General features: G+C 40.7%; 1 protein-coding gene across 2 annotated transcripts; it reads right to left on the reverse strand.

Moving 5' to 3' along the window:
- Positions 1-673: 673 nt before the first annotated feature.
- Positions 674-25,387, reverse strand: YBX3 (Y-box binding protein 3). 2 transcript variants are annotated; one of them, XM_026502432.4, is made up of 10 exons: positions 24,917-25,387; positions 21,119-21,182; positions 20,037-20,070; positions 17,495-17,584; positions 14,583-14,705; positions 10,741-10,944; positions 5,316-5,413; positions 3,412-3,583; positions 2,680-2,779; positions 674-1,240 (listed from the first exon to the last, which is right to left on the reverse strand). In XM_026502432.4, exons 1-9 carry the CDS (start codon positions 25,167-25,169, stop codon positions 2,714-2,716), a joined length of 1,104 nt encoding a protein of 367 aa, XP_026358217.1. In that variant the 5' UTR covers positions 25,170-25,387; the 3' UTR covers positions 674-1,240; positions 2,680-2,713. The 2 variants fall into 2 exon arrangements, with proteins under 2 accessions (XP_026358217.1, XP_026358218.1); XM_026502433.4 differs by lacking the exon at positions 10,741-10,944 and having other exon boundaries at positions 24,917-25,385.
- Positions 25,388-26,184: the final 797 nt, after the last annotated feature.

A 26,184-nucleotide genomic window follows, 5' to 3' on the forward strand; every position in this document is an offset into this window, starting at 1 on the left:
CACATTTGTTTAGTTATTCTCGATATTGACTCACTAAAATGCAAGCTCAGTGGGACTACATAGAGTCTCTTGTTGGTTTGTTCCCTCCTAGCCGCCAGAATAATGCTTGGCACAGACCTAGGCTAAACATGCATCTGATTTAAAGGACAAATAAATCTGAAAGGTGCAGTGTATCTGAAAAGTAACTACATAGCACTGACGTATACTGTAACATTTCTCAATCTGAGGGCACCATCTTCCCTGGGGGAAGAAATTTCTAGTGCAGTTGGAAAGGGGCCCCTCTTCCTCTTTTCTGAAAACACATGTAAACATAGAACACGGCAGTTGGTGTTGAAAACCTCAGGCTGCAAGTTCAAGAAGGTCAGAACTCTTAACTCCTTCATTTATATAAAGAAAACTGTTCATCGAAATGCCATCACGTCACCTCAACGAGTATTACTCAAGAGATACAGAGTACCAAACGAAGCATGCCTACTGCGGAACTCAGACAAGACTTGTTCATTCCCAGCACCTTCCAAGAGGAATCCCATGGTCTCGAGCTCATACGCCTACATTTATCAAACAACACTAATGCACCTTTACATTTGGTTCTGAGTTTACGATTATGTGAGTAAAGTGGTGTGAAAAGGCAAAACATATGCTAAGATAGGAAAACATACTCCAGTCATACACCTTTTCCTTTCAAGGGTAAAAATTTTATTTTTGAGGAACTTCGTACTGCACCTTTTTAAAGAGTTACATAAGAAAGCAAAAATGTCATCCTCCCCTCATCCTAGAAATAAATAAGAAGGGCATAAAATTTCTTTTTAAATGACGACACTTGGAAGTTTAGCACCAGCATCCAAAATGAACAAAAAAGGAAAAAAAAGCATTTACTATATATTTCAGATTTCTTTGGTTGGGGTTCTCCCCATGCGGTATTAATATTTCTTCTTTCAATTCATATTACCAAAACAGTAAAAACCAGGAAAAAAATATAAACCTAGTAGTTGCTGAAACTGGGGAGGTTGCTCTCTTGTCTTTTGTGCAGGCATTCCCGGGATCTCAGCTTGCTAGAAAAATTGGCTGACGTTGTCCTTTGTAGTTGTCCGTTTCATAAAGAATAATAGTAAACATTCTAATGTCCACATCTTGGTTATCAGTCTTCCACATTATTGCTTGGATGTTTCTTTGGTGTTGGTTAAGGTCACGGTCTGCTTTATGTTTTATTTTTTTCATGGTCATTAATTCTTTAGGTCACCTGGAAAAAAATTAAAACCAAACTTAGAGTGACAAAATGACCAAGAGTTAAACAATAAAAAGGCAAAAATGTACTTCAAAAAACAGTATTTCAGAAGTTCTTAACAAAATTTATCCTTGCATCTATAAATTTGTAAACTATACATTTAATAAAATGTTTTTTATAAACCAGAACATTCAGTATGTGGTAGTAAAAATTTTATAAAACTATATAAAAGAAAATTACCATCATGAAGCCTTTTCAAATAAATGATACTACAGCATCACTAATTCTTCATAATCATTTTAGTGGCTGTACAATATTTCCCAGCATGAATATCCCCCCAAATTGAGCCCTTTCCCAATATTAGATTATAGGTAGTAGAAATATGTGTTTCCCTGTATTTTGGATTATTTCCTTAGAAGACCTAGAAATAATGTTACTAAGTAGAAGGTTACAGCCAAATGACGAGCACAATTCTGAGTCAGTTAATGCAAGCAAACTTAAATAGGGAGTTTAATTCTGATATATTGTCCACGAAACCCAGAGATAAAATACAATATTCCCAGCACGGCATATGTCTACCTGACAGAAGGCTGTGAGTTCAACAATCTTTTTTAACTAAAAGCTAATTCTTTATTTAATGAAAAGGGCAACAACCAAGAAATACTCCAAAATTAAGTCCCAGGAGTTTCTAGGTAAAAAACCCAGAATGAAAACAACTAGGACTTCTAAATTCCTCTAAGAGTGGCTCTACAGTTGGGTCAGTCTTTCTAGTTATATTTCTACCTACATCAAGTTTCCAAGGTCTTCACCAACAAGAAAGCAGGAAATATCAATAAAGACAGCAAACTGACCTTTACTGAGAGGCTGCGCTTTACCACGCCCTGGTCAAGCACTGCATACCTGTTCTCTCCTTACATCTCCACAACAACCCTAGTGAGTCAGTATAGTTGGTAGCCCTGTTTTATCAGCAGCAGACATTGCTGCGCTAGAGGATAAACAAGCCGCTCGGTACCAGCCAGCAAATGAGCAGCAGACCCTATACTGAGTACATAAGCCTCTCTGCTCTCACACATTATACTGCACCACCTCAAAATAAAGTATGCTGGTTATCGAAGGGAAGAAAAAAACTCTCTTAAATTTATTCTGTAGACCAATCTTGTTCAAACTGGCCACTAGGTGTCACAAAAGCAAAACTTCCAAAGTTTTCTTTAGAGGTATTAGTATTAAAAATTGTCTAGAAAAAAAATTTGACTATTATTAACTGTCAGAATGTTTACGCCCCCAAAAACCTAGCAAAATGAGGGCAAATCCCGTATTTAACCACTAAAACTACTCTTTCTCCAGAATCCTAAAGGAAGATGAGGGGTCGGCCCAGAGGAACCACAGGACTAGTTCAGGCCAGAAGTCAACAATACTTACAAGAAAATATCCCCTCAAGCCTTGGGAGCTCTTACCTGGTGATGGTGATGGTGCCTGGGGAGCCTGGTGTTACTCAGCACTGCTCTGCTCGGTGGCCGGAGCGGGGTTCTCAGATGGCACTTCGCCTGCCTTGGTCTAAAACATGAAACAAAACCACAAATCAGAAATTAGTCAAACCAGATGACGATGGAAAGTTCAAGATGAAAATGTCTCAAAAGTTGGAATCTTGCTGCTTATGAAGGTAAATCACTGTGCAAAATTAACTATTCTTGAGGAGTCAAAAATTAGTACCACAGAAGAAAGGCCCATAAATGGCAACTGAACACCACCACTCGCCATAACAAGTCTCTGATACCCAATTGCTTTCAATACATGCTTTAGAGAGGCTCCTCTCTAAATGCTGTCCTTTGTTCAGAGAACCCTAAACATTTCAATTCTGAATCTCCACTAGTATGCGTAATTCTTTCAGAGAATGGTAATTAGTTGAATTCAAATATTTGCTTTGTGTTATGTATAGGGCATTGTCTCTCTCCGTAATATATATTACATAGATATAGGTCTTAAGCAAAATATATTAAAAATATATTATCATTTATAAATATATAGTGTTAAATATAATATAAATGTTATTATAAATAACAGTTCATATAAACTGCTATAAATTGTCAGTTACCAGGTTATCAAACCACTCTTAGGATGCAATACTAAATAGGGTCTGAATGATTAAGGATGATGTGGCAACATCCCCTTCTGCTGTCTGAATTTACCTCTTTGCCATCTTGTGAAGGAGCATTAGGAGGACGGGGGCGACGCCGATAGTTGTACGGGCGCCGGTACCCACGGCGAGCAGATGGCTGGTTTGGACCATTGGCCGCTTGTTGGTTCTCTTTATCTTCAGCCTCGCCAACAGCTGGGGCAGGTCGGGGGCGAGGAGGGCCTCTAGAGCAGAGAACACGAAAGAAAAGAGCACAAGTACAACAGGACAGGGGGCCTCGAGAATAATCTTTATTTTTTAAGATTAAGTCAAGTGATCAGTCTTTATTGCTAGAATTATACACAGGCTAATGCAGCAAATAGAATAGAGATTTTTGTGGAAAAACCCTATTTTTTCCACTATTTTCCCTCTTCATCTGAATACCTATTTGTAGGACACATACCACGATCCTGCCAGGCACTTGACAGGCACCGAGGATAGCAAGATTTAAAAAGAAAAGTGGTGCCTGGTATCTGCTCTCCTTGAACAGTTTAGTGGAGACTGGGGGATTAAACACGGGGGAAACTAACATTACTACGGGCCAGAGCCTGTGCTGGCATGTTTTTGTGTTAAATATTTCATTTCAGTGCTAATTCTGGGAGTTGGGTTTATAGCGAGAAAACCAAGAGTAGTGTAGAGAGGATAAGTATTTGAACCATAGAGAATGCTTTTTTTTTTTTTTTTTTTTTTTTGACAGAGAGAGACTGCCAGCGAGAGAGGGAACACAAGCAGGGGGAGTGGGAGAGGAAGCAGGCTCCTAGCGGAGGAGCCTGACATAGGACTCGATCCCAGAACGCCGGGATCACGCCCTGAGCCAAAGGCAGACGCTTAACAACTGCACCACCCAGGCACCCCGGGAATGCTGCTTTTTATAGGTCGACAAAAGTCAAATATAATTTTCCCAAGATCACGCAGCCAGGGACTGACAGAGCTGGAACCTACATATACCACTGTCTCCTTTCTGTTTTCGTTAAGACATTTCTATGAAGTCTTGTATTTTTGAAAGTCCTTAGTGATTAATCATTAGGAGTGATTATGTCTAAAACTGGAATGAATGTTGTGAGGAAAAAGGACACAGAGTGGTACAAATCCTTTCCCAAAATAACAGACTTACTCTCTTTTCAATAAACCCGTAATGCCAAACCTCAAGGTGGTATACTTTTTTCACTTACATCAAGGACCAGGGAGAGGAACAGGAAGGCTTATGATATAAAGAGCTTTAAAAGGCTCTTAAGGAGTCTAGCCCAATTCAGACTTCACTAGGGATAAAGCACAAATAACCTACCCCTTCACTAATATGAACATCACTGGTAGTAATAATGTATCATGTTTACTGAGGGCCTACTATACCAGGTACCATTATCTTAGATTCATCAGTACTTTAAAAAATTGTAAATTATTCTTTAATGTCCATCTTAGAGACCTAGTAACTGAATCTGAAGTGTCCAGGAACCTCCGAAAGGAGACACAGGTACAAGGTGGGAATCTTAACACAATCTGATCTGTAGCCTGACTTAACACCCACACTGCCTTCGTTATCAGAATTCAGTATCCCAAATACTTTCTTGGCGCTCACTTCTTCCTCCATTTGTAGCTCTACCACTGAATTACCCATCAATTAATTTACTGTTTATTTCATTAAATATAATAAAAAAAATTAAGTATTAATTCATACCATATGAAAGTTAACAAATACAAATAATAGTTTGGTGTAGAGATACCTAAATATTTTGTTGGGTAGGGGGGAAATGTCCCACAGCCATCTGAAAGCATACTGCAGAGTTCCCCCAAAACTTAGGATGCAGCCACTTCTTCTAATTACATTATAGATCCATGAAACAGGCCCACAACAGTCTCATCCACTATACTGCTGCTCCCAAGTACTTCAATTGGTCATTAGTGAAAAATGTCACATACCTCCGGTACCTTGGGCGGTAAGTTGGATTTCGATGAACCGGTCCCTGAAGTTGTGCCCCCTCTGGGACTCCCTCCTTTATCTCTCCAATCTCACCAGCCTACAAGAAGGCAGTGAGAGCTGAAAATGAATGTCATACTACCAGATAACAGAGACACAGAGCCCACAGTTGCATTCAGAATTTTTAAGTAAAAAGATGCTTCATTATAAAGCCAAGAACCGTCAAGTTTAACAGTGAACAGTTTACTGATTTAGATCTTCACGAACGATAGCAAAGAAAAACTCATTTCCACTACAACAGTCTCTTGCCTATCACAGAGCTCCTTATTTTATAATACTAACCTAACATTTTGAAGTGTCCCACTCATCCATTAACAAAAAAAAAAACCCCTACATTGTAAAAGGAAATACAATGATACACTACATTTGAGCAATAAGAATCTTCTCCACTTTTCAAACTCAGACCCACTGATTCTACACAAACGGGTATCCCTTCAACCGTTAATGGTTTCTACATTCAAAGGTTTTCCCACACCTCTTAACTACACCTTCACCTCTGATTTCTTCCTTTCACCTCTTTGCATTATTTTAGTATAACCTTTAAAAAATAATAAAATTACACTTTCTTGATGGTAACTTTAAGTTGGGGGTATAAAATTCATTTATTGTGAAACTTCCAGAGAAAGAAATGACTAAAAACTAATAAGAAAACCCACGAGACATCTCTGAAATTCTTTAATAGAGCCACATCTCAACTTTCTTTTTCTCAACACATGTAACATCCCTCACTTCTCCCTATTTCACTAAGAGAAGAGAAGCAGGCAGCAGAGAATTTCCCTGTTCTTTCACTCTAAGATCTGCCCACATACCTGCGTTTGCTGTACTCTTTCCCTCTCTCCTAACCCTTGGTAAGCGGTTCACGCTCAAATCCAAAGCCAACTCCTCTCTCACCTCCTCGAACACTTTGACTCACTATCCCTCCTCCCCTTCACTGTATAATTTTCCCTCTTCTCTATACCCTCATTTCTATCCAGGCATATAAACCGGCTGAAATATCCCCATCCTCTGCAATGCTTAAAAAATCACAAGCTTACAGAAAAGTTGGAAGTACAGACCCTAATCCTCAGGCCCCATTCAAGCTTCACCAGTTGTTCCAATAATGTCCTTGACAGCAAGAAGACCCATGCAGAACACACACCGAATTTAGCTCTTTGCCTGGAACAGTTCTTCGATCTTTACTTGATTTTCATGACCTTGACACTTTTAAAGATTATAGGCCAGTTATTTTATCCAGTTTGGGGCTGTTTGGTGTTTCCTCATGATTTAGCTTATGCATCCTTGGCAGAAAAGCCACAGAAGTCACACTGCATTCTTCTCATTGCATCCTGTTGGACGGCACATGGTTTCAATTTATACCGTTACTGACAATGTTCACTTTCAGACGTAGTTAAGGTGGTATCTACCAAGGCTGCTCCGCTGCAGATTTACTCTTTCCCTCTTTGAAATTAATGAGGATTTTGAGAAGTATTTTCAAAGTCTGTAAATATTTCCCTCCTCACCAAATTCTCAATATATTCATTTATGTATTTATATCTGTACAGACTCATGGTTTTCTATTTTATTCAATGAGTTATAATCTGTTACTATCATTACTGGCCAACGGGAACCCTTTCAAGCTGGCTCGTGTCCCTCTGATATGTCTCCAACATTCTTTGAGTACTTTCTTGCTTTTTGGCACAACAAGATGTTCCAGGCTCATATTGTACTTTCTCTGGCCCAGCTCTGAAATCAGCCATTTCTCCAAGAGAGCTTCTTTTTATTGGAGCATGGTATTTAGAAATGAAAAATTGGGGACCAGGTATGCTCAATGTTTTCAGGCCACTTCTATAGACATAAATAAGACGCACATATGCTAATATGTATCTATACATATGCAGTATGATTACACATATACATGTTGTGTATGGGGGTGTGAATGTATAGCACATTTGACTTGCCCCTCCATAATGGCTTTAGGAGTAAGTTGTTGGGGAGGGAAGGGTTAGGGAGGCCAGGAGAGAACTCACTAAATGTCAAAACAAAATCAAAACAAACAAAAACCTTGCCCTGACGCCATATCCTCCTCCAGCTACTGCCCCATTTCTTTGAGTTTCTCTATAGACATACATATAAAAGAAAACCACCACCACCACCACTACCACAGAAACCTCAAGGGAGAATATAATACCTTTTCTTCCCCACGCTTTGCTCTCTTAAATTCATTCTAACCAGACTTTTGCCCTTACCAGGCCACTAACCTCCAAGTTACCAAACCCAGTATCAATTCTCAGCCCAACTTCCTCTGCTTAACAGCATTTAACAGCATTTCCTTCTTGAAATATGTTCTATCTGGTCCTTCTTCATCTTCCTCATCTTGCATTGTCAGTCTGCCCCAGGACTCAGTCTTAGGATCAATTTTCAAGCTACATTCATCTTGTAGTTAATCCCATCCTGCACCAGGGCTTTTACTATGTCCTTATGACTCCAAAGTTCCACCTAGTTTTATTCTGCCCCCTCTCCCCCCACCCCGCCCCCGATTCCCTTGGGCCTCTGTCCCTGCCATTCCCTCTGCCATTCCTGGCCTTTCCCAGTACCTGAAAGATTTTCATTTAGGTCTCTTCTCAAATATGACCCCAAAATACGACTTTGTCAACCACCTTATCTAAAATGACACCTTCCTAACTCAAGCCATGGTCTCCCTCTCGACTATGCTTTATTTTTCTGCCTACTTCACATCTCCATTTGGAGGCAAAATTTAATGTGGGGAGGGGGAGAGATCTCCAGATGATTTCCACCTTTCCCCCAAACCCGATCTTTCTTCTGTCTTACTGTATTTGTTTAAATCAAAAACCACAGAGGTATCCTTTATCCTCACACCACATATTCACTCCATTATCAAATGCCATCACTTCTGGGTTTAAAACATTTTCTAAATCTGGCCACTTAGCACACCTCCAGTGCTAGCATTCTCATCCACGCCATGACCAGCTCTGCATGGGGAGATTACAGCAGCTGGTCTCCCTACTTCCACTCCTGCCTCCTGTGGTCTAGCTTCCATAAATAGTCCCATGAGCTCTTAAATATGTATCCTCCCTGTTTATATCCCTTTACTGGCTTTTGGTCACATTCAGAGCAGGTGAGCAGTCCTTATCAGTCTACCAGGCAGGCTGGATCTGCTCTAAGATACGGCCCTAATCTCATCTCCGGCCCCTTGCAGCCGCGCTCACAGCAGTCCCAATCATACCAGCCTCCCTTTAGTGCTCTGAACAAGCCAAGCTGCTTCTTCCCTAGGAACTTTGATTCACAAAAAGCAAACAGAAACAGCAATTAATATATATGAAGGATTAGAATTTACTCGAATCGGAAGATGGGAAGAGCATCGGCAGAGACTGAGTTTAAATCAAGCTCTACAACTTCCTGCCCACGCAACCTTAGGTAAAAGTTGCCAGTTTTTAAAAATATTCAAATCTCTTCATTTGTCACAACACCAACAAAAATATGGAAACCACTGCCAATTTTATAAAGCTACAGGAAGACTGAATGAGCATTGATTTCAAACATCTGCCACTTGGTCAATGCCAAATAATTTATACTCCCTTTTCTCTATCATATACTTCTTTTCTCAAAGACTCAAATAGTTGCTATTAGCTCAGTAACCAGTTCTACTTAATTCCCAAGTGAAAATTAAATTAAAATTAACCTAGAATATTATCTTTAAAAAAATATAAGTCATTTGGTCACTGATGTATCATGCTATATATGTCCTTTGTATATAAGGGAAATACTATTGTCCTGTATATTATCATTTTTTCCCTGTTGTGTCCAATAAATTTCAGTATTTAGTAGAAAATATTTGCAAAGACTTTTCTATTTGACCTCAATAATTTTAACATCCTAGAGATCTCCCTATACTTTAAGCCATTACACTGACAACCTTGAAGTAGCCTACCTGCATGAAAGAGTTTCAGGGGTTTTCATTTGATGCTGTTGATTGCCTTAAGCAGATTTCTTTAGTCAATGAACATCCAAACATGGTATGTATTAGAAAGATTGTAAGGAAAAAATGTAGAAGGAACCTAAGGACAGCTTTTATTTCATATATGGAAAGGGTAAGAGATTCAGCTCAAGTTAAAACAACTATGTGCAATTATCAGAATAGGCATACATTTCTCAAAATTAGTTTTCAAACAGCCTTGTGCAAATGCTGCTCTACATAGCACTGAGGAATCATTTTGCACTGAACCTTCAATTCCTAAGATGAAATATAATTTATTTTAAAAACATAGAAAAAAGAATCTTCATGTTCACAAAAAAATGATACATACGGACGTGCTAAATACTAAGAAAGATTATTTCAGGAAAGTACAACTAATGCCCTAAAAATAAATGTGTATTACAATCTCACTGACTCTTCCTGTTCTCATTTCCTAGAAGCCCTGAGTGCTGCCCTAAAGAAACCTACTATGCCTCATGGACCCAATCTCTCCATATATGCAAGTCTACTTGTTATTTTTAGCACATTCGTCAGGGACAGCTGTTAAAGAGTGGAAGAGAAATAACAAGAAGCAATGTAGAAAGAACACAGTCATGCATGACAGGATAGGAGATGGGTAGCAAAGAACAGACTGAACATAGTGTTCAGTCAAAACACTTAGTGGAAAAACAGAAAACAAAAACCAAGGACACGAAGAGGAAAGAGTTATAGCTAGTGATAACAAAGATGATATCCTGTCCCGTCTTCCAAATTTCCTGGGAACTGTGAAGTTGGTACAAGTTTATTAATTAAAGGTCAAGTTCACAATAACTGTATCAGTATTTCTCAGTAAAAAAGGAGAAAAACTAATCAACAATCTCCATGTCTACATTAGGTTTTCTTAACAATTAACTCCATCTCATAAAAATGAAGGACTTTATAAAGATTTTATCTATCCTGAGGCAGCGTGCTAAAATAAAATCTTCACCCTTGATTTAATCATCATAAATCCATGGAAGAGGTACCTTATTATCCCCCATTTAATGGATGAGGATTAAATTGGTTTCCTTGAAAGCTCACAGATTCAAGTCGCAGAGACAAGATTCAAATCCAGGTCTGCTGACTTCAGAGTTCAAGCTCTTAATGCATAACCATCTGTCGCTCTAAACTATACGCTAGTCACCAGGGTGCCTGCCCAATTACAGGCATGGACGCTGTGGTTATGCTTTTGGTAGTTACTGGAATGCCTGCTCTGAAAAAAGCACCCTAAAGGCCTTGCCTCAGCCTTTGTAGCATCAGGAAGCCACAAGCAAGGTTTGATTCCCGGCGGCTGGTGTTGGAGGAGGAGGAAGAGGAGGCAGAGGAAGGACGGAGGGGTGAGGACTGCTGAAGACAAGTCCCAGGTGCAATTTTACCTGCATTCTGTTGGGATGGGGAAAGACCCGTGAGCGACGGTCAAAGGTCTGTCCCACGTGGTAAGGCGGGAAGCGCCTCCGGTACTGAGGGCGATACTGGGGGCGGCGCAGCTGACTCCGGGCCCCAGAGAACTGCCCGTCAGTGGCAGGGGGCTCAAATCCTTCACTGCTGCCGCTCCCTTCCTCCTCCTCCTCCCCAGCGTACTAGCAAGCAAAGAAACAGAGATTCAGAAGAAGTTTCAGCAAGGACAGAACCAAAGACTACCGCTTAGGATGAGTATCACCAAAAGAAAAAAAAAATCTCCCCAAAAAGAGTAATTCCTTCTATTATACAGACAAAATGCACTTAACCCAGGTTATCATGTGATTACCGGGGATAAACTACATTAAGATCAAAGTAGATTTGTGCAGATAAAATATCAAGAAGCAGAAAAGCAAGAGCAATCAATCTGTAATGAATTCAGTAGTCATCTAATTAGAATTGGTGACTGCCTGTTGATCAACCACCCAAAAAAACCAACTACAAGGTTGGTACTAGTTAGCTCCACCAAATGTGTATCTCCCAAATTTGCCACCCACTGGGGCGAAGTCAGGACAAACCAAGAACAAAAATACTTTGTGGTGTTCTGAACGGGTTTGTCCCTAGCCGGCCTTCTAGCAGCAGTCTCACAGTGTGCACAGGGTCTCCGAAAACCTTTCCCAGTGCGGGTGGGTACTGAATTCAAACATTCTCGTAACACTACTAAGACACTTATTTGCCTTTTCCCCTCTTATTCTCTCATGGGTATGTGGAGGGGCGCCAAAAAGCTACAGTGACATATAGCCTCTTAGCTGACTAACTGCAGAATGAGATATGAAAATCCAGCTGGCTTCTCTTAAACCAAATATCATAGATTTGCAAAAATAAAAGCAACATCACTCTTCTCAATTTAAAAACATAGTTTTCATTAAAAATGTTATTTATATTTATGTGTAATGAGCTTATTTTAAATCAATTAAATATCTTTTAAACGGCTGCTCTGATTGTTAACATAATATTAACAGATATACACACACATAAACAAAAACTCTGGGATTGTCGATAACATTTAAGCATATAATGGGTCCAACCAAAAAGTTTGAGAACCACTGACTTATGGCATGATTCTCTTCATATGTTTTGAAATAAAGTTTTAATTGCAGTTTTATTGTAGTAAGTAACAGATACAGGCAGTTTCTAAATATAGGCCTTATTAACGAAGGAAACTATGGACCTTATTTTTTTCCCTATATTTAAGCTACCACATCACATACTAATACTTTATATTAAAAAAACAAACAGCCAAACATCCCTCAAAGAATTTATTTCAAATCTTAAAGGACATAGATCTGCAAATGCCAAAGGAGCCAAGAGAAGTAACTATAGTTTTAAAAAATGAATAAATTAAAAACTAATAAAATAATGACCCATTTCTTTTGGAGGTGAGGATATTTAAGATTTAGAACCCTCCAGAACCAACCACATGGGCAACTAAATTTCCAAAGAGGAGACGTTTCAACTATGGCCTCAACTAGTCTAATTTCAGAAAAATCAAGCCATCTTACACTTCATAAAACCTGAATGACACAATGTCCGACTATATAAAAACATACCAGCATAGAAAATACATACAAAATAGTGTGAGACTGCATAAATTATTCTTCTTATTAGGCTTTTCTGCATCTTTTTTGAGTTTTATACAGCCAAATCTTTCATTAAGAGTTTTATAAAATAAGAATAATGGCACTGCCATTGCCAGACATGCTCTCTCCAGCTAAGGAGAAAAGTCTTTAAAGTAAAATTTCTTGGGACATCTGGGTGGAATTTCTTGAGACACCTGGGTGGCTAAGTTGGTTAAGTGTCTGCCTTCGGCCCAGGTTATGATCTCCAGGTCCTGGGATCATGACACACACCAGGCTCCTTGCTCAGTGGGGAGCTTCTCCCTTTGCCTGCCACTCCCCTGCTTGTACATTTACTCTCTCTCTGATAAGTAAATAAAATCTTTAAAAAAACAGAAGAGAAAAGAAAAATTTCTCACTAAAGTTTTTCTACCACTTTTACTTCTGAATTAACCTAGTAATCAAAATACAGTTGGCCCTTGAACCATGTGAAGGTTAGGGTTGCCAACCCCCATGTAGTCAAAAATCCATGTATAACTTTTACTTCCCAAAAACTTAACTGACGGCCTGTGGTTGCCTGGAAGCCTAATGATAACACACAGTCAATTAACACCCACTTTATGTGGTATATATATATATATATATATGATATTGTATATTCTTACAGTAAAGTAAGCTATGGGAAAGATAATGTTTTTAAGAAAATAATAAGGGAAATACATTTACATTACTGTACTGTGTTCACCAAAAAAATCTGCAGGTAAGTGGACCCACACAATTCAAACACGTGTATTCCAAGGGTCAACTGCCATCAAAACTAGAGTTCTGTGAATTCTGATGAACTTGACAAAGTTAACTTGATATAATAAATGTTATAGTAGCTCATTCCTACTCCCCACCCCCTGAGCAGGTTTTTATTAAAAATCGAGTAGGATAAGCAAACTATGGGTAAGAAAATAACAGAACTAGGGGAGGGGGTGGGGAGAATGGGTGAAATAGATGATGGGGATTAAGGGGTGCACTGTGTTGAGCCCTGGGTGATGTATGGGAGTGTTGAATTACTGTATTATACACCTGAAACTTATATAACACTGTATGTTAACTAACTGGAATTAGAAACTTAAAAAAAAAAAAGTAAAATAGAGACCAGTAAAATAAAAGAGAAAAGAAAAATACAGAAAGAGAAAAATAAAATGTCAACTGGTATCTGATAAAAACCAATTTGGGCAGGTGTTAAGATGACAGAATGAAGAGGGAAAGCATTAAGGTAAGCAGAAAGATATAAACCTAGTAAAGCTTAGGGATAAATCATTCTCATTCTGCAGACATTTTATTCTGGTGAGATTTTTCAAAAGGCTTCCTTGGATAATATACACAGCCACAATCTAGTGCTCACAGAGCATCTTTAGTTTTATTCTATAGCGCCAATCCCAAGTACTAATTCTAGAAACACCAAAAAAAAAAGACTCAAATTGAATGGGATCCTCATGACCACAAATGAATGCGCTTCTTTTTGGATGCCTTGAGAGTACTTTAAATTGAGCCTTCTAGGTAAGCGGCAGACCCTTGTAAACCCTTTCACCTGGACTGGTACCAATCTAAAGAACTAAAAATCTGGAGAATTACTTACTGCTTCTTTACTTTAAAACAATGGGAAAATGCTATGCTAAATAAAATAGTTACTTAGTCAAGGCAAATTAATATTTCTGTGGTCAATAGTGTTTTTTGCCTATTCCCCAGCTATTCTTCATTCTCCCTTGCCAACCAAACACATTTTCTTAGAGGTCAACAGTGCTAGTGCCAAGAGATGAACAACAGCTTTATACCAATCATGGAAATCCCATTCCCCTTTGCCAGTGAATGCCACATGACTAGGTTCTGGCCAGATAAAAGAGCCAAAAAAAGAGAAAGCCCTTTTGACAACCCTAGCACAGCCTATCTTAATTAAGCCTTCTTGTTAAAAGATAATTGTCTGTTACTTGCAGCCAAATTCGTACAAACTGATACAACTTCTGAATGGCAAGTGTCCAAAGAGACCTTTGGCTATGGAAAAATGCTGGGTACAAAAAATTTCCCATCCAAAAAAAAAAAAAAAATCATTTTGTGCTTCCAAGAGAAGATACATCTATCTGCTCCAAGTATGTATACTTAACTTTAGATGTGAGAATTTTTTCAATCACTGTTTAGGAAGAGAGACAACATACATTACGGGGAGGTCCACGGCGTCTGCCATAGTAGCCACGTCTGAAACGGCGCCGATCAGCAGCATAACGGCTCCCTTCTACAGGAACTCCATCTGGTCCAGTCACATTGGCTGCTTCTGCACCCTGAGAAAGAAAACAAAGACGGCCTCAAAATTAAAAAGAGCTGAACTAATCCCCCCCCCAAAAGAAACAGCCTTGGACAGTCAGAATGTTAAAGACTGGCAGAATGTACTCACATTTCCTATCGCGATCTCAAAAACACACCCAGGTATTAATAAGGTGAGCAAGATGCTTGGTGTACTGAATAAAAGGCCGTTTCTTTGCTCACACAACCTAAACTTTTCCTTCTTGTTTGGTTATACTATGTACAAGAGCAGGATGTACCTCTTTAAAAACATAAACTGGTAAATATAATGCGATTATAAAAGAAATAATGCTAGACCAGGAAGAATGTTCCTCAGTGGAAAATAACTGAGACGTTATCTTAGAATAATGTTGAAACTGGACGCTTGGGTGGCTCAGTCAGTTAAGCGTCTGCCTTCAGCTCGGGTCATGATCCCAGGGTCTTGGGACTGAGCCCTGAGTCAGGCTCAGCAGGGAGCCTACTTCTCCCTCTCTGCCCCTCACCCTGCCTCCTGTGCGCGCATGCGCGCGCTCTCTCTCTCTCTCTCTTTCTGTGTCTCAAATAAATAAGACCTTTATTTAAAAACGGAAAAAAAGAAAAATATTGAAACCTGTATGATTCTAAAAGGCAATAAGAGAATAGTTATTCACGGGCTCAAGTGGGTCTGTCCAGCACAGGTGTTGTGAGGGGAAACTTCTCCCATCTTGGCAGCAACAGAAAAGAAGGGTCCTTGATTTAGCAAGACATAGCTTCCACAAATGTAGTACCACTTTAGACCTTCTTATTATCCTTGAAACAGACTTAGCGTTCTTATTCTCATATGGACAGATAAAATAATGCTTCAAAAATATAAAAAATTCAGACGAGATTCAAGAATCTATTTCACATTCTACATCAATTTGTAAAACCTCAAGTTCTGAAAACATATAGAGGTAAAAATAACCTGGCAACACAAAATTTTCAGGGTTCAATGGGATAACAGAAACCATAACAGGTCAGCATTTGCTGGCAGATGATTTGAAACTCCAGGAGATTTCTAAGACATCCTAGGGAACACATCGGTAAAAAAATGATTTAAATTTCTATATTAAATGCAGTAATTTTTCCTCTTTTAACAGAACAGCTTGAGAGCTATTAAGAATGTGGACCATGGAATGCTGCGTATGTGGAAAGAGCACATACACAGTCGTTAACTAGGCACTCACTCAGTTTATAATTCAGCTACCACAATTAGCTACCATGGCAACTGTACCATATATAGTTTTAAAATGTTTTTATTCTTATTCTAGATTGTTTTACGATATCTATAACAGATTATCGATTAAAAACACAAAGGACATTATTAATATTGGAACAAATATATAATAGTATAAAAAAAGCTCTGTAGATAAATTTCAAGATAATCCATTAGCTTCTTGTATTATTCTTCATCTGAACAAACTTGTTACACAGTCTGCGAAGATACCTCTGACTTTTCAAAATCCAAGCCAAAGAGAAAACACAGTGATTATGTTAAATCTGAATCTTTTTTGGGGTGCCTGCATAGCTCAGTTGGTCAAGAGTCTGACTCTTGATTTTGGCTCAGGACACAATCTCAGGGTTATGAGACTGAGCCCAGCAATGGGCTTCACGCTCAGCAGGGAGTCTCTGCTTGAGATTCTCTCCCTCCCCCCTCCCTGCCTTGCCCCCCCCCCCCGCCCCCACCACCGCCTCAAGTGTGTGCATGCATGCTCTCTCTCTCTCTCCCCCAAATAAATAAATAAATAAATAAATCTTTTTTAAAAGATCTGAATCTTCTTAGGGTGCCTGGGTGGCTCAGTCAGTTAAGCATGTGCCTTTGGCTCAGGTCACCATCCCAGGTCCTAGGATCAAACCCAGTATCAGGCTCCCAGCTCAGTGGGGAGTTTGCTTCTCCCTCTCTGTGTGCACATGCATACTCTCTCTCTAATAAATAAATAAATCTTCTAAAAAAATTTTTTTGAATCTTCTTTTGTTGAGGTTAAAACATTCTTTAATGTGTATTATTTGTGGAGAAGTGCTTACAAATCACAGCACGGAAATTTTATGCTTATAAAAAAGAAATCTTGGGGCGCCTGGGTGGCACAGCGGTTAGGTGTCTGCCTTCGGCTCAGGGCGTGATCCCGGCGTTGTGGGATCGAGCCCCACATTGGGCTCCTCCACAATGAGCCTGCTTCTTCCTTTCCCACTCCCCCTGCTTGTGTTCCCTCTCTCGCTGGCTGTCTCTATCTCTGTCAAGTAAATAAAATCTTAAAAAAAAAAAAATTAAAAAACAATTAAAAAAATAAAAAAGAAATCTTTTTCTCCAAAGTAAATTTTATCTATTTTTAATATTATGAAAGTTATGGGTGCCTGGCCGGCTCAGCTGGTAAAGCATGCAACTCTAGACCTTGGGATCGTGAGTTCAAGCCCCATGTTGGGTACAGAGATTACTTTTAAAAAATACTATAAAAGTTAAATTTTAATCTACACCTGAATATATATTTAGTACCAAAAAGAATATCTCCTTTAAGTTTTGAAAAATTAGCTTCTCCCTCCATAATTGAACAGTGTTCATCATTTATTACATGAGAAATTAAAATGCCCTTTTGTAACAAGTCAAAGCATGTTTATAATGATATTCAACGATCAAAAATTTTCTACTGAAAAGTCACTTCTTCCTGTCAAAAATCCAAAGTAACGTTAATTCAAAAGGGGCTAAGACACCGTTTATTATGCAAGAAAACCATGTGCCTGCATGCTTTGATACCCAACCACAACATTCTCTCACCTTCTCTCCTTCGACCACATCAAACTCTACCGTTTCTCCGTCTCCTACACTGCGCAGGTATTTCCGTGGGTTGTTCTTCTTGATGGCAGTCTGTCGAGAGAACAGAAAATTCTAAATGAAGTAAACCTCAATATTGGCCACAGATTTCGCCTTTCAAGTTTATTGTGTATATTATTACTTCTTAAAATTATCATTCTCCCACTAACCTGGATCTCCAAAACATACAAAAAACACTATAAAACTACGTTGCACGCTATTTTTTCATTCTATCTTTTGAAATTCTTCTTGATGGGTGGGTTAAACACAATGTTGAGTTACTACACACTTCTGTTACAGCGTCATGATATTGGATACTATTAGTTCCCTCAAACTTAAGCATCTAAGATTCAGACTGAACCTCCTCCATCAGTGGGGGGGGGGGGGTGGGGGGGAATGCCTTCATGAAGTCTTATGTAAACACACAAATACACATTTCAGGTAGAGAAGTTTCTATAGACAAGAGAAACTGCTAACCTCAAGAGGAATTGCAAAATATATGAAGGAGAGGAGGGATGAAGAAGAATAGAAAAAAGGAATTTAAAAATGCCAGAGGGATAAATATTTTCTGATCGAATACACAAAATTACTTCACGAATGAAACATTACTGATAATCATAATCTGGCCTCTTCCCCATATCCCCCCATTTTATGGATAAGAAAACATGAGGCTGGTCAGGGATTTAGCTGAAGACCTAAAGATACAGCCTGGTGGGGAAAGTAAAGGGGGAGTGGGTAGGGGAAATTCATATCCCTGCACTGTATCTATATTTATTGAGAATTTTCCCCATCACACCATTCATATCTCACTCATCCCTACACATTCCCCGATGATGCATTAAAAGGTTAATGAGGATGTTATGCTGCATGAGACACCAGCACCCAAATACCTGCCCATGAAAAGGCCTCCCTTTCTCAGGCAGTGGAAGGGAGAAAATAATTTCTGCAATGAATTCCCATTTCTTTAGTTGGTATCTCTAAATAGTTAAAGGGGCTCCGAGTTTCTGTGGAACTAGGTCAACCTTATTTTATAAAGCGATTAGGCATGTGTAATCCAGCCCTTCCCTTACTCTGAGTGGGAGGGAGGAGGGAAAAAAATGAGCCAATAGGGCAGAGACCTCACCCACAGAGGAAGAAAGGCAGCTCAGGACAGGATATATGCACCCGCAGTTAGAACATTCAGCCATTCCAAAAACAGCCCCTCCCTGCCGGCTCGTTCCCTTTTTCCTGTTAAACTGGGCAGGCCTCAACACATTGAGGTGACTCACCACACAACCTCATGGGGGCTGGAATCAGGTCATATACTTGCAGGCTAATGATGCTGGCGACCAGTACAGAAACTTGGGAGGTCCTTTTACTGGAGCAGTCACCAAACACAGAGTTCTTTACCCAAAAGGTCTATTAACTTCTAGGTATTACAAGCAACACTTTCTTTCAGTCTGTTATGACTTTAAAAGTCATTGTATCTCAACAACGACAGCAAAAAATCTATTCAGATTATCTAGGTACAACTGATATATATCCAGTCAAGCAGAAATGTCAACAAGAGAAACCACAACCAGAGAGCTTAATCTTAGATATCGCCAGCTCCAGTCACCACACCCACCTCAAATTCAGACAACCCTGAACAGAAGGAAACTAAAACATAGACAACCAGATGCTTGACAGAGCCCTGCAGGTAAATGCACTGGTGTGAGTACCTGGCTCTATACTTTCTTATTATATACTAAAAGCTCCCCCACATATTTGAGGCAATGCACTGAAAATTAAATATACAAAAAGAACAAGGGGGGGCATTTCTTCTTTTAACCAATATTGCAAAACAAGTCCAGGATACACAACGGAATAAATAGCATCCCAGGCCAGGAATGTAGAGAAAGACAGACACCAGTAGCAGAGAAGCCTGCATTCCCCATATTTTACCCATTTTCTACATTTCCTTCGAATCCAAGGGAATGCGGACCTTTTGACCTGGACATGTGCTAACCATGCCTCATCTTAAGAGGAGTGAGGACTATCCTGGGAATTGGGGAGTTTTCTCATGACTTGGATACACACACTCTAACCATCTGCTTCACTGTGCTTTATTTACCTCCAGTCAGAATTACTCTGGTAGAAGGGCTTGAACCAAGACCCACCCAGGCAAAAGCCAGTTCCAGCCAAACACTAAGGAGGAACCATAAAGTCAGGAAAATAAGATGCTAACATGGAAACAAAATTTTGTGAAGGCCTCAAAGGCTTTAAAAATCAGAAACTGGTCTGATTATTACTCCGTTTGAATATTACTACAAACATAAAAACAAAAAACAGTTAATATGATGGGACAGAAGAGTTTATCTGCCAATCTTAAAATGTGGAAGTGAGCTCCCTTACAAAAATAAAAATCACACTAAGAATTTAGAGTAGAATAATAGTTTATAGGACTTCATTTTGGAAAAGAGACAACAGCAGACTACAGACATCCCTCTCCTCACGTAGCAAATATAACATTTATTACCCCTCTTACCTGATGTACAAATACATCTTCTTTGGTGTCATTTCTGTTGGGGGACAAAAAGTTCACAAATAAAAGTACTAGGTATATGGAAAAACTTAAAAGAACAGATGTTTTTATGAGTTTAGATCCCACGACTTTAAAAAGACAATATAAATTTTTGTTTATCCTCTCAACTTAATTCAGATGCCTGGAATCAGTCCTTGTGAAAAACTTCCAAACCTGCAACACACCGGTCTTATTCCTCCTTATTACCGGAGTGCTTCGATCCAAGTGTACACATTCTACAGAAACATCCCTTCCTTCTCATCTCCTCCTAAATCACGTGGAATGTAATCAGAGCCCGAGATTTCCCTCCCAGTAAAAGCAAAGCAAGACAGTTAAAAGGACAGGGCACAGCTGTGAACTAGGCTCTCCTTACACTGAAACCTAAAACAGCACCACCCCCATCCTTCCTGCCCTAACTCACCCCCCACCCCACCAAATCAGATAAGGAAGAAATTAAGAAATTTCTTGGGGGAGGTGAGGGCATAGAAAATGGCAATATCATGTAAAAACATCATCATACTCCCAACAGCCTGCAGTTGTGTTCTCGTTTTTATATGGTTAGAAGTTACCTTCGTTTAAAGAAAACACTACACTTTCTACACAGGACTTGGGCCAGACCTGGGTTACAGATCCAGCTCAATTACTCACTAGTTGTGTGACCTTAGGAAAGTTGCTTAACCAGTCTAAGACTCCATTTCTCCATCTGTGAAATTACGGATATGGTCCCAATTATTCTAAGGCCCTTCCCCTTTCTCATTTATCTCCTTCACCTTTTTTCTTTTAACGACTGAATTTTATAAAATACGTGATTTATCAGTATTCTGGAAGTGCGTTTTAATTAATATTTAATAACCAGTAGCTTAGAAATGAGAATGTTGACAGTGCTTACAAATCTTAAAACTTACTCCAGTTATCAATTAAAAACAAAACAAAACAAAACAAAACTTACATAAGCCATTTAAAAAATATGGTAAAGGATTTATAAACTACTGGTGCCGCAAAAGTAAGCATGCATTTAAAACATGTACAGAGATACACACACATACCGATTTATAAATCCATATCCATTTCTGACGTTGAACCATTTGACAGTGCCAAGGACTTTGGTGGCTAAAATAAGATTAAGCAGATAAATTAGTATCTGACCTACAAAGAGATAAAGCTCGTATCACTAAGGTCTTGATAGCATTATATAAAGTCTAAAGATACCTGAGGAAACCATTAAAGGCTTAATTCTAAAATATATTCGGAAAAGAAAATGGAGCAAGGGAAGACATCACAGGAAAGTACTTTTCAGAAGACTAAACCTCTTTTCCTGTTAAACTTTTCAGTAAAGTCATAAGATACAGAGTGGTCCTAAGTTTATACAATTCTGCAATAATTAAAATTGGGAAACACTGTTTAAGGAAAAAAACAAAAATACTCTTTAAAATCAAAGTTTAAATGCTGAAAAATTTTCTAAGAGCAAAAGAAAGGTCACAGTGAAAAAGAAGGTAGGTAGATGAACAAGGTTAGGTACCAATGACCCTAACACATCACTTTCACACTTTAACATAAAAGGCAAACTTTGGTAAGTGATACCTAGCTCCTGCAAAGCTACTGTTTTGTAGCTAATCTACAAAGACATAAAGTAACTTGTCTAGTTGCCAGATGGGGGCCTATCAGAGGAGTCAAGAGTAATAATAGAACTGATGCTGTCTCGATCCCAGTCTGTACTCACCACCGAGACATGATGTAACAGGCCTTTCCAAACCATAGTGATGAATTTGGGCTTCTGTTTCATTGTTTACCCTACTCTCTGCAGTTGGTGAGAGTCAAACTCAGCATTTTTTACAAAATCCCCCTCTTTAACCTGATTGTCTCGACTTTCCATCATGAGTAGGACGATTTCTGTACAACACCAGACTTCAACAGAATTCAAGAGAAGGAATATAAACAAATAATATGGTCATATAACTTGTACTTCAGAGATTTATATGTCAGCCATCAAGCATGACTTGAGAAGACTCCTTTGAATCAATTGTGAATGCTAAATTCAGAACCTCTAGGAAATGCCTACATCTAAATTCAGGAAATACATAAAGCAATTACCAAGACTCAATGAAACAGGAAATATGACAATAAGAGTACAGTTTATAAAAAAAAAAAAAACAGCTTAGTAGAGAATGAAAGTAACAGCATTAATCCATGATACATAGTTGATAATTTCCAAGGATAGACAATAAGAATTCAGTTTTTAAATTCAAGACTAAAATAGTAATTAGCACTTGCTTTGTTGTGGGCAGATGCTGTCCACAGTTTTGCTATATTGATATGCTTAAGGAAGGACTTTAGCTCTCTTTGTAAAAAGAAAAAAAAAAAAGAACAACTCATTATGCCTCCAAAGTCATTCAGCCCACCACTGACAGGGCAATTTCCAGCTCTATGTCCAAGTAACAACCATCTCTCCAGTTAAGAGACTGAACCATTGGAATCTTCCGTTTTAGGCCATTCTAATTAGAGCAACAGGTCAAGGAAGAAAAAAAAAAACATGTACTAGATCTAAATATACACAGAAGAGGCTTATTTTTGATGAATCATATGTTTTTAAGTCACACATTATTTCAAATGACAGGCTTTTTGTGCCTCCTCTCATTTGCCCCAAAATTAATGACCTGGGAAAATATAAAGATAGGAACTCTTTGATTCATTTTCATATAGTTAATGTCTAGCACTGTCAAAGGAACAATCTTGATTAGAAAGGCGACGCTAATATAATAGGAAAAAAGATGAAATTTTCAAGTCTAACTTCAATCCAGGCTGAAGGCCATTTTTACTTCCCAAAATAGTTTTTTAAAATGTCCTAATTCCACAAATATACCCAACAATGTCACAGGATTGAACATTCATGCACCCTCTTGCTTTAAAACTGTAAACTCATTCACATACACAGAGGAAGTGGGGGTACAGAGAAAGACCATATGGCTTCCAGGATGTTTATCAGGAGAGTTTTCTTTCACTCAGGTAAGCTACTTTCTCTGGCCTATGGCTATCCACTGAAGTTAAAGATTGTTCGCAGGAACTAGAATGGGAGAATCCAAAACCAGAATTGCATTTCAGTCAGCACTGTGCCTGGCACATTTTAGGCACCCATGTGTTTGCCTGGCAAAGGGAACGAGATGGCAGAACACACTGGACAGGGACAAACAGTGTCGAAATGTCATGTAGAAGGCTGTTCTTCATTTTAAGAGTTGGAGTTACAGTGGAAAGATGAAAGACCTCCAGAACCATCACCTGGGATGTGGTAGAGGCTTAACAGCAGCTGGTGGTTAAGAAAAGTTAATTTATCTGTTCCTTTCATCTTTAAAGATATTTGCTTCAGCTTCAAATCCAGCAGTTTAGATCCAGAAGGGTGCAAGGATCAAGTGAAAACCTGCAAACCTTCCTGTATACAAAAACAAGTTACAAATATTAAGAATATACCTTAACACTGCCTTGGATAACCCAAGGCTGGCTCTCTCGGGCATTTTGCATGGAAGTGTTCCCAGAAACGCCTGTTGGAAACACTACCGCAATACAACAGTGACTAGACTGAAGTAACTTTTAGTCCAGCAAAATGAGGGCAATTTTGTTTCTTAACCTACACAGGTTACATTTAGCATGTTGTCCCCCAGTAACTGAGTAAAAGCCCTGGAAAAAAACAGGACTCTCAAGGGGGGCAACACGGAATTTTATTACACTTGGAATTTTATGACACTTTCTTCACGTTATTTCTTCAATTTTCTAGGCAAGGCTCAGAGAGATCAAACACGCCCCACCCAAAACACTGGAAATTGCTATGAAGCACCCTACACCATCTCCTAACTTTCCTGTTTAAAAAAAGAGAGTGAATGACATAGGCACACACCCTTCAGAGAGTTTATTCACCACCCACCTGCTTTGTAAACCCGCTTAAAGTCTCACACAGGGCGTTAGTTCAGCCGGGAGAACGCTGAAACAGGCGACAAAACCAACAATGACCACAGAAACCCTTTCTACTGCTCTGCCCACCAACCTGAACGTCTCATCTTCACCATCTGTTTTCCTAAGTTACAAGTCCCAAGATAAGGATGTTTTGAACAAACGTCATACCCACCCTATCGACCAAGTTTTTTCAGCTGCTGCACCAAGCGCATTCCCACAGTCCGGGAAGAAGACAACGCGTAAGCGACTGGTAAACACTGAATGGTTCTTTGCAGCAGTGGGCAGAGGGGGGGGAGGGAGGGAGGGAGGACGTGGGACCGAGACCCAAGTTTCCCGGAGAGGATTGCAACACCTCTTAGCCGGCATGTGGCCGACAGAAGCATGGCGTCTTTCCCGTGCCCATGTGGGAAGGGCGTCCGGGACAGACACCTGAGCCTTCTCAGCAAGAAGCCTTTCCACCTTGCCCTCCCTGTGCCCCTAGCCCCCACTCTTCCCCGAAGGAAATCCTCCCCTCACCCAGATCCCAGGCGAGGACTCCACAGTCCCCGTCCCACGTGTCTGTCCCTCCCCTACATCCATCCCTACCCTGGGTCCCCCCTCCCAGACCGTCGCTCCTTTCCTCTTTGGACCAAGGGATTTGCCACTACGGGATGTGTGACAGTATCCGCACCTAGGTGACAAAAGTTAAGACCCCAACTTGCTGGCCCAGGACCAGCAGAGGCGCGCAGGGGGCAGCCAGGAGCCTCTGCAGGGCGGCCGGGCTTCGGCCGCAGGCTCTGGGGACGCGTCCTGTCACTCTGCCGCCCCGGTGGGACCTGCAGCGGGAGCTGCCCCCACGTGCTCGGCCGCCCGCGGCCGCCGCCCCACTCGGAGCAGCCCCCACCCTCCGCGGCCTGACTCACCGAGAACTTTTTTCTCCGCGTCTTCACTGCCGGCGGGGGCTGAAGAGGCGGGGGCCGCGGTGCCGGTGGCTGCGGGGGCCGCGTCCCCACCGGGGTTTCCTGCGACGAGGGCGGCGGGCGCCGGGGCCGCGGCCTGGGACGCGCCGCTGCCCACCGGGCTCTTGGGCGCGGGGTCCTGGGGGGCCGCGGCGGCCGCCTCCGCCGGAGCCTGCGGGAGGGTGGTGGTGGTGGTGGCCTCGCCCGCCTCGCTCATGCCGCCTCCTCTGCTCTCACTCGGGCACCTCGGTGGCGGTTGGTCGGCGGTTAGCGCGGCTGGTGGTCGCGGCGGCCGGGGCTCGCTCTCGGGGAGGCCGGTGCGGATCTCGCGGCGCAGGCGGCGGCGGCCGAGGTGGGGTCTCGCGGCGGAGGCGGCTCGAGCTCTCGGGCTGCGCGCTCGCTCTTGGGCTCCTCGCTCGATCTTACTGCCCCAAAAATGGCCCCGCACAAGTTTTTCTAGGCGGCGCACCGGCCGGGGAGGGAAGGGCGGGCGAGGGAAGAGGGTGGGGAAAGTTGGCTTCAGAGTTGGGCACGACTCTCATTAGCATTTAAAGGCGCCCGATGCCCTTTCCAAGCCACTAATCCGTCCGAGAGTGGAGCGCAGAGGCCGGGCTGGAGAGTCGAGGGAAGCGAGGGTAACTCTGAGCTTTGCATTGCAGTTCGGACTTTGCTGAGCAGCAGGCGCCGCTGGCCCTTTGTTGGAGCGGGGCCACGGGGCTCCTTCCTCGAGACATCTAGACACCTGAAATTGACCTTTGGGCGAAGTAAAAGAGGGGCTCCAAATTACGCGGCGCTTCTCTCCCCCAGACACTTGTTTTTAAACCCTTTATATTTATTCATTCAACGTTTATGAAGTACCAGAAACTACTTCTGACACAACAATTAAGAATGACACAAAATCTTAACTCTACTTGGCTGCTTATTCCTAAGCGATAACTTACGGGTGATTTTATCTATAACCCACAGGTAAGGAAATTGAAGTGCAAACGTCAGAGAATCAGTGTAAACATCGGAGTTTACGCCAATTTAACGGCAACAAATAATGGGCTGTTAATGTGTATTTAATGCTATACTTGGGGGAAGAAACTGAATAAATTCACATCTTACCTTCTGCTGTAGTTGCATCTCTCTACTGGTGAAAGCTTAAGCAACTGAGCCCTCTTAGCTTCAGGGATGAGAGGTACAGAGAAACAGATCGCCCAATAAACGTATTCCCAGTTCGAAGGGTCCAC

This window comes from Ursus arctos, unplaced genomic scaffold, assembly GCF_023065955.2.
Source record: "Ursus arctos isolate Adak ecotype North America unplaced genomic scaffold, UrsArc2.0 scaffold_26, whole genome shotgun sequence".
NCBI lineage: Eukaryota > Metazoa > Chordata > Mammalia > Carnivora > Ursidae > Ursus > Ursus arctos.

Bases quoted from the DNA above. Each gene is read 5' to 3' on its own strand.
- YBX3 (XM_026502432.4), bottom strand. From the start codon at position 25,169: ATGAGCGAGGCGGGCGAGGCCACCACCACCACCACCCTCCCGCAGGCT. The intron at 17,585-20,036 runs GTAAGAGGGGTA...TTCTCTCGACAG, and splicing joins AAGATGTATTTGTACATCAG to ACTGCCATCAAGAAGAACAA. The intron at 2,780-3,411 runs GTAAATTCAGAC...TTCATGTTTTAG, and splicing joins CTTCACAAGATGGCAAAGAG to ACCAAGGCAGGCGAAGTGCC.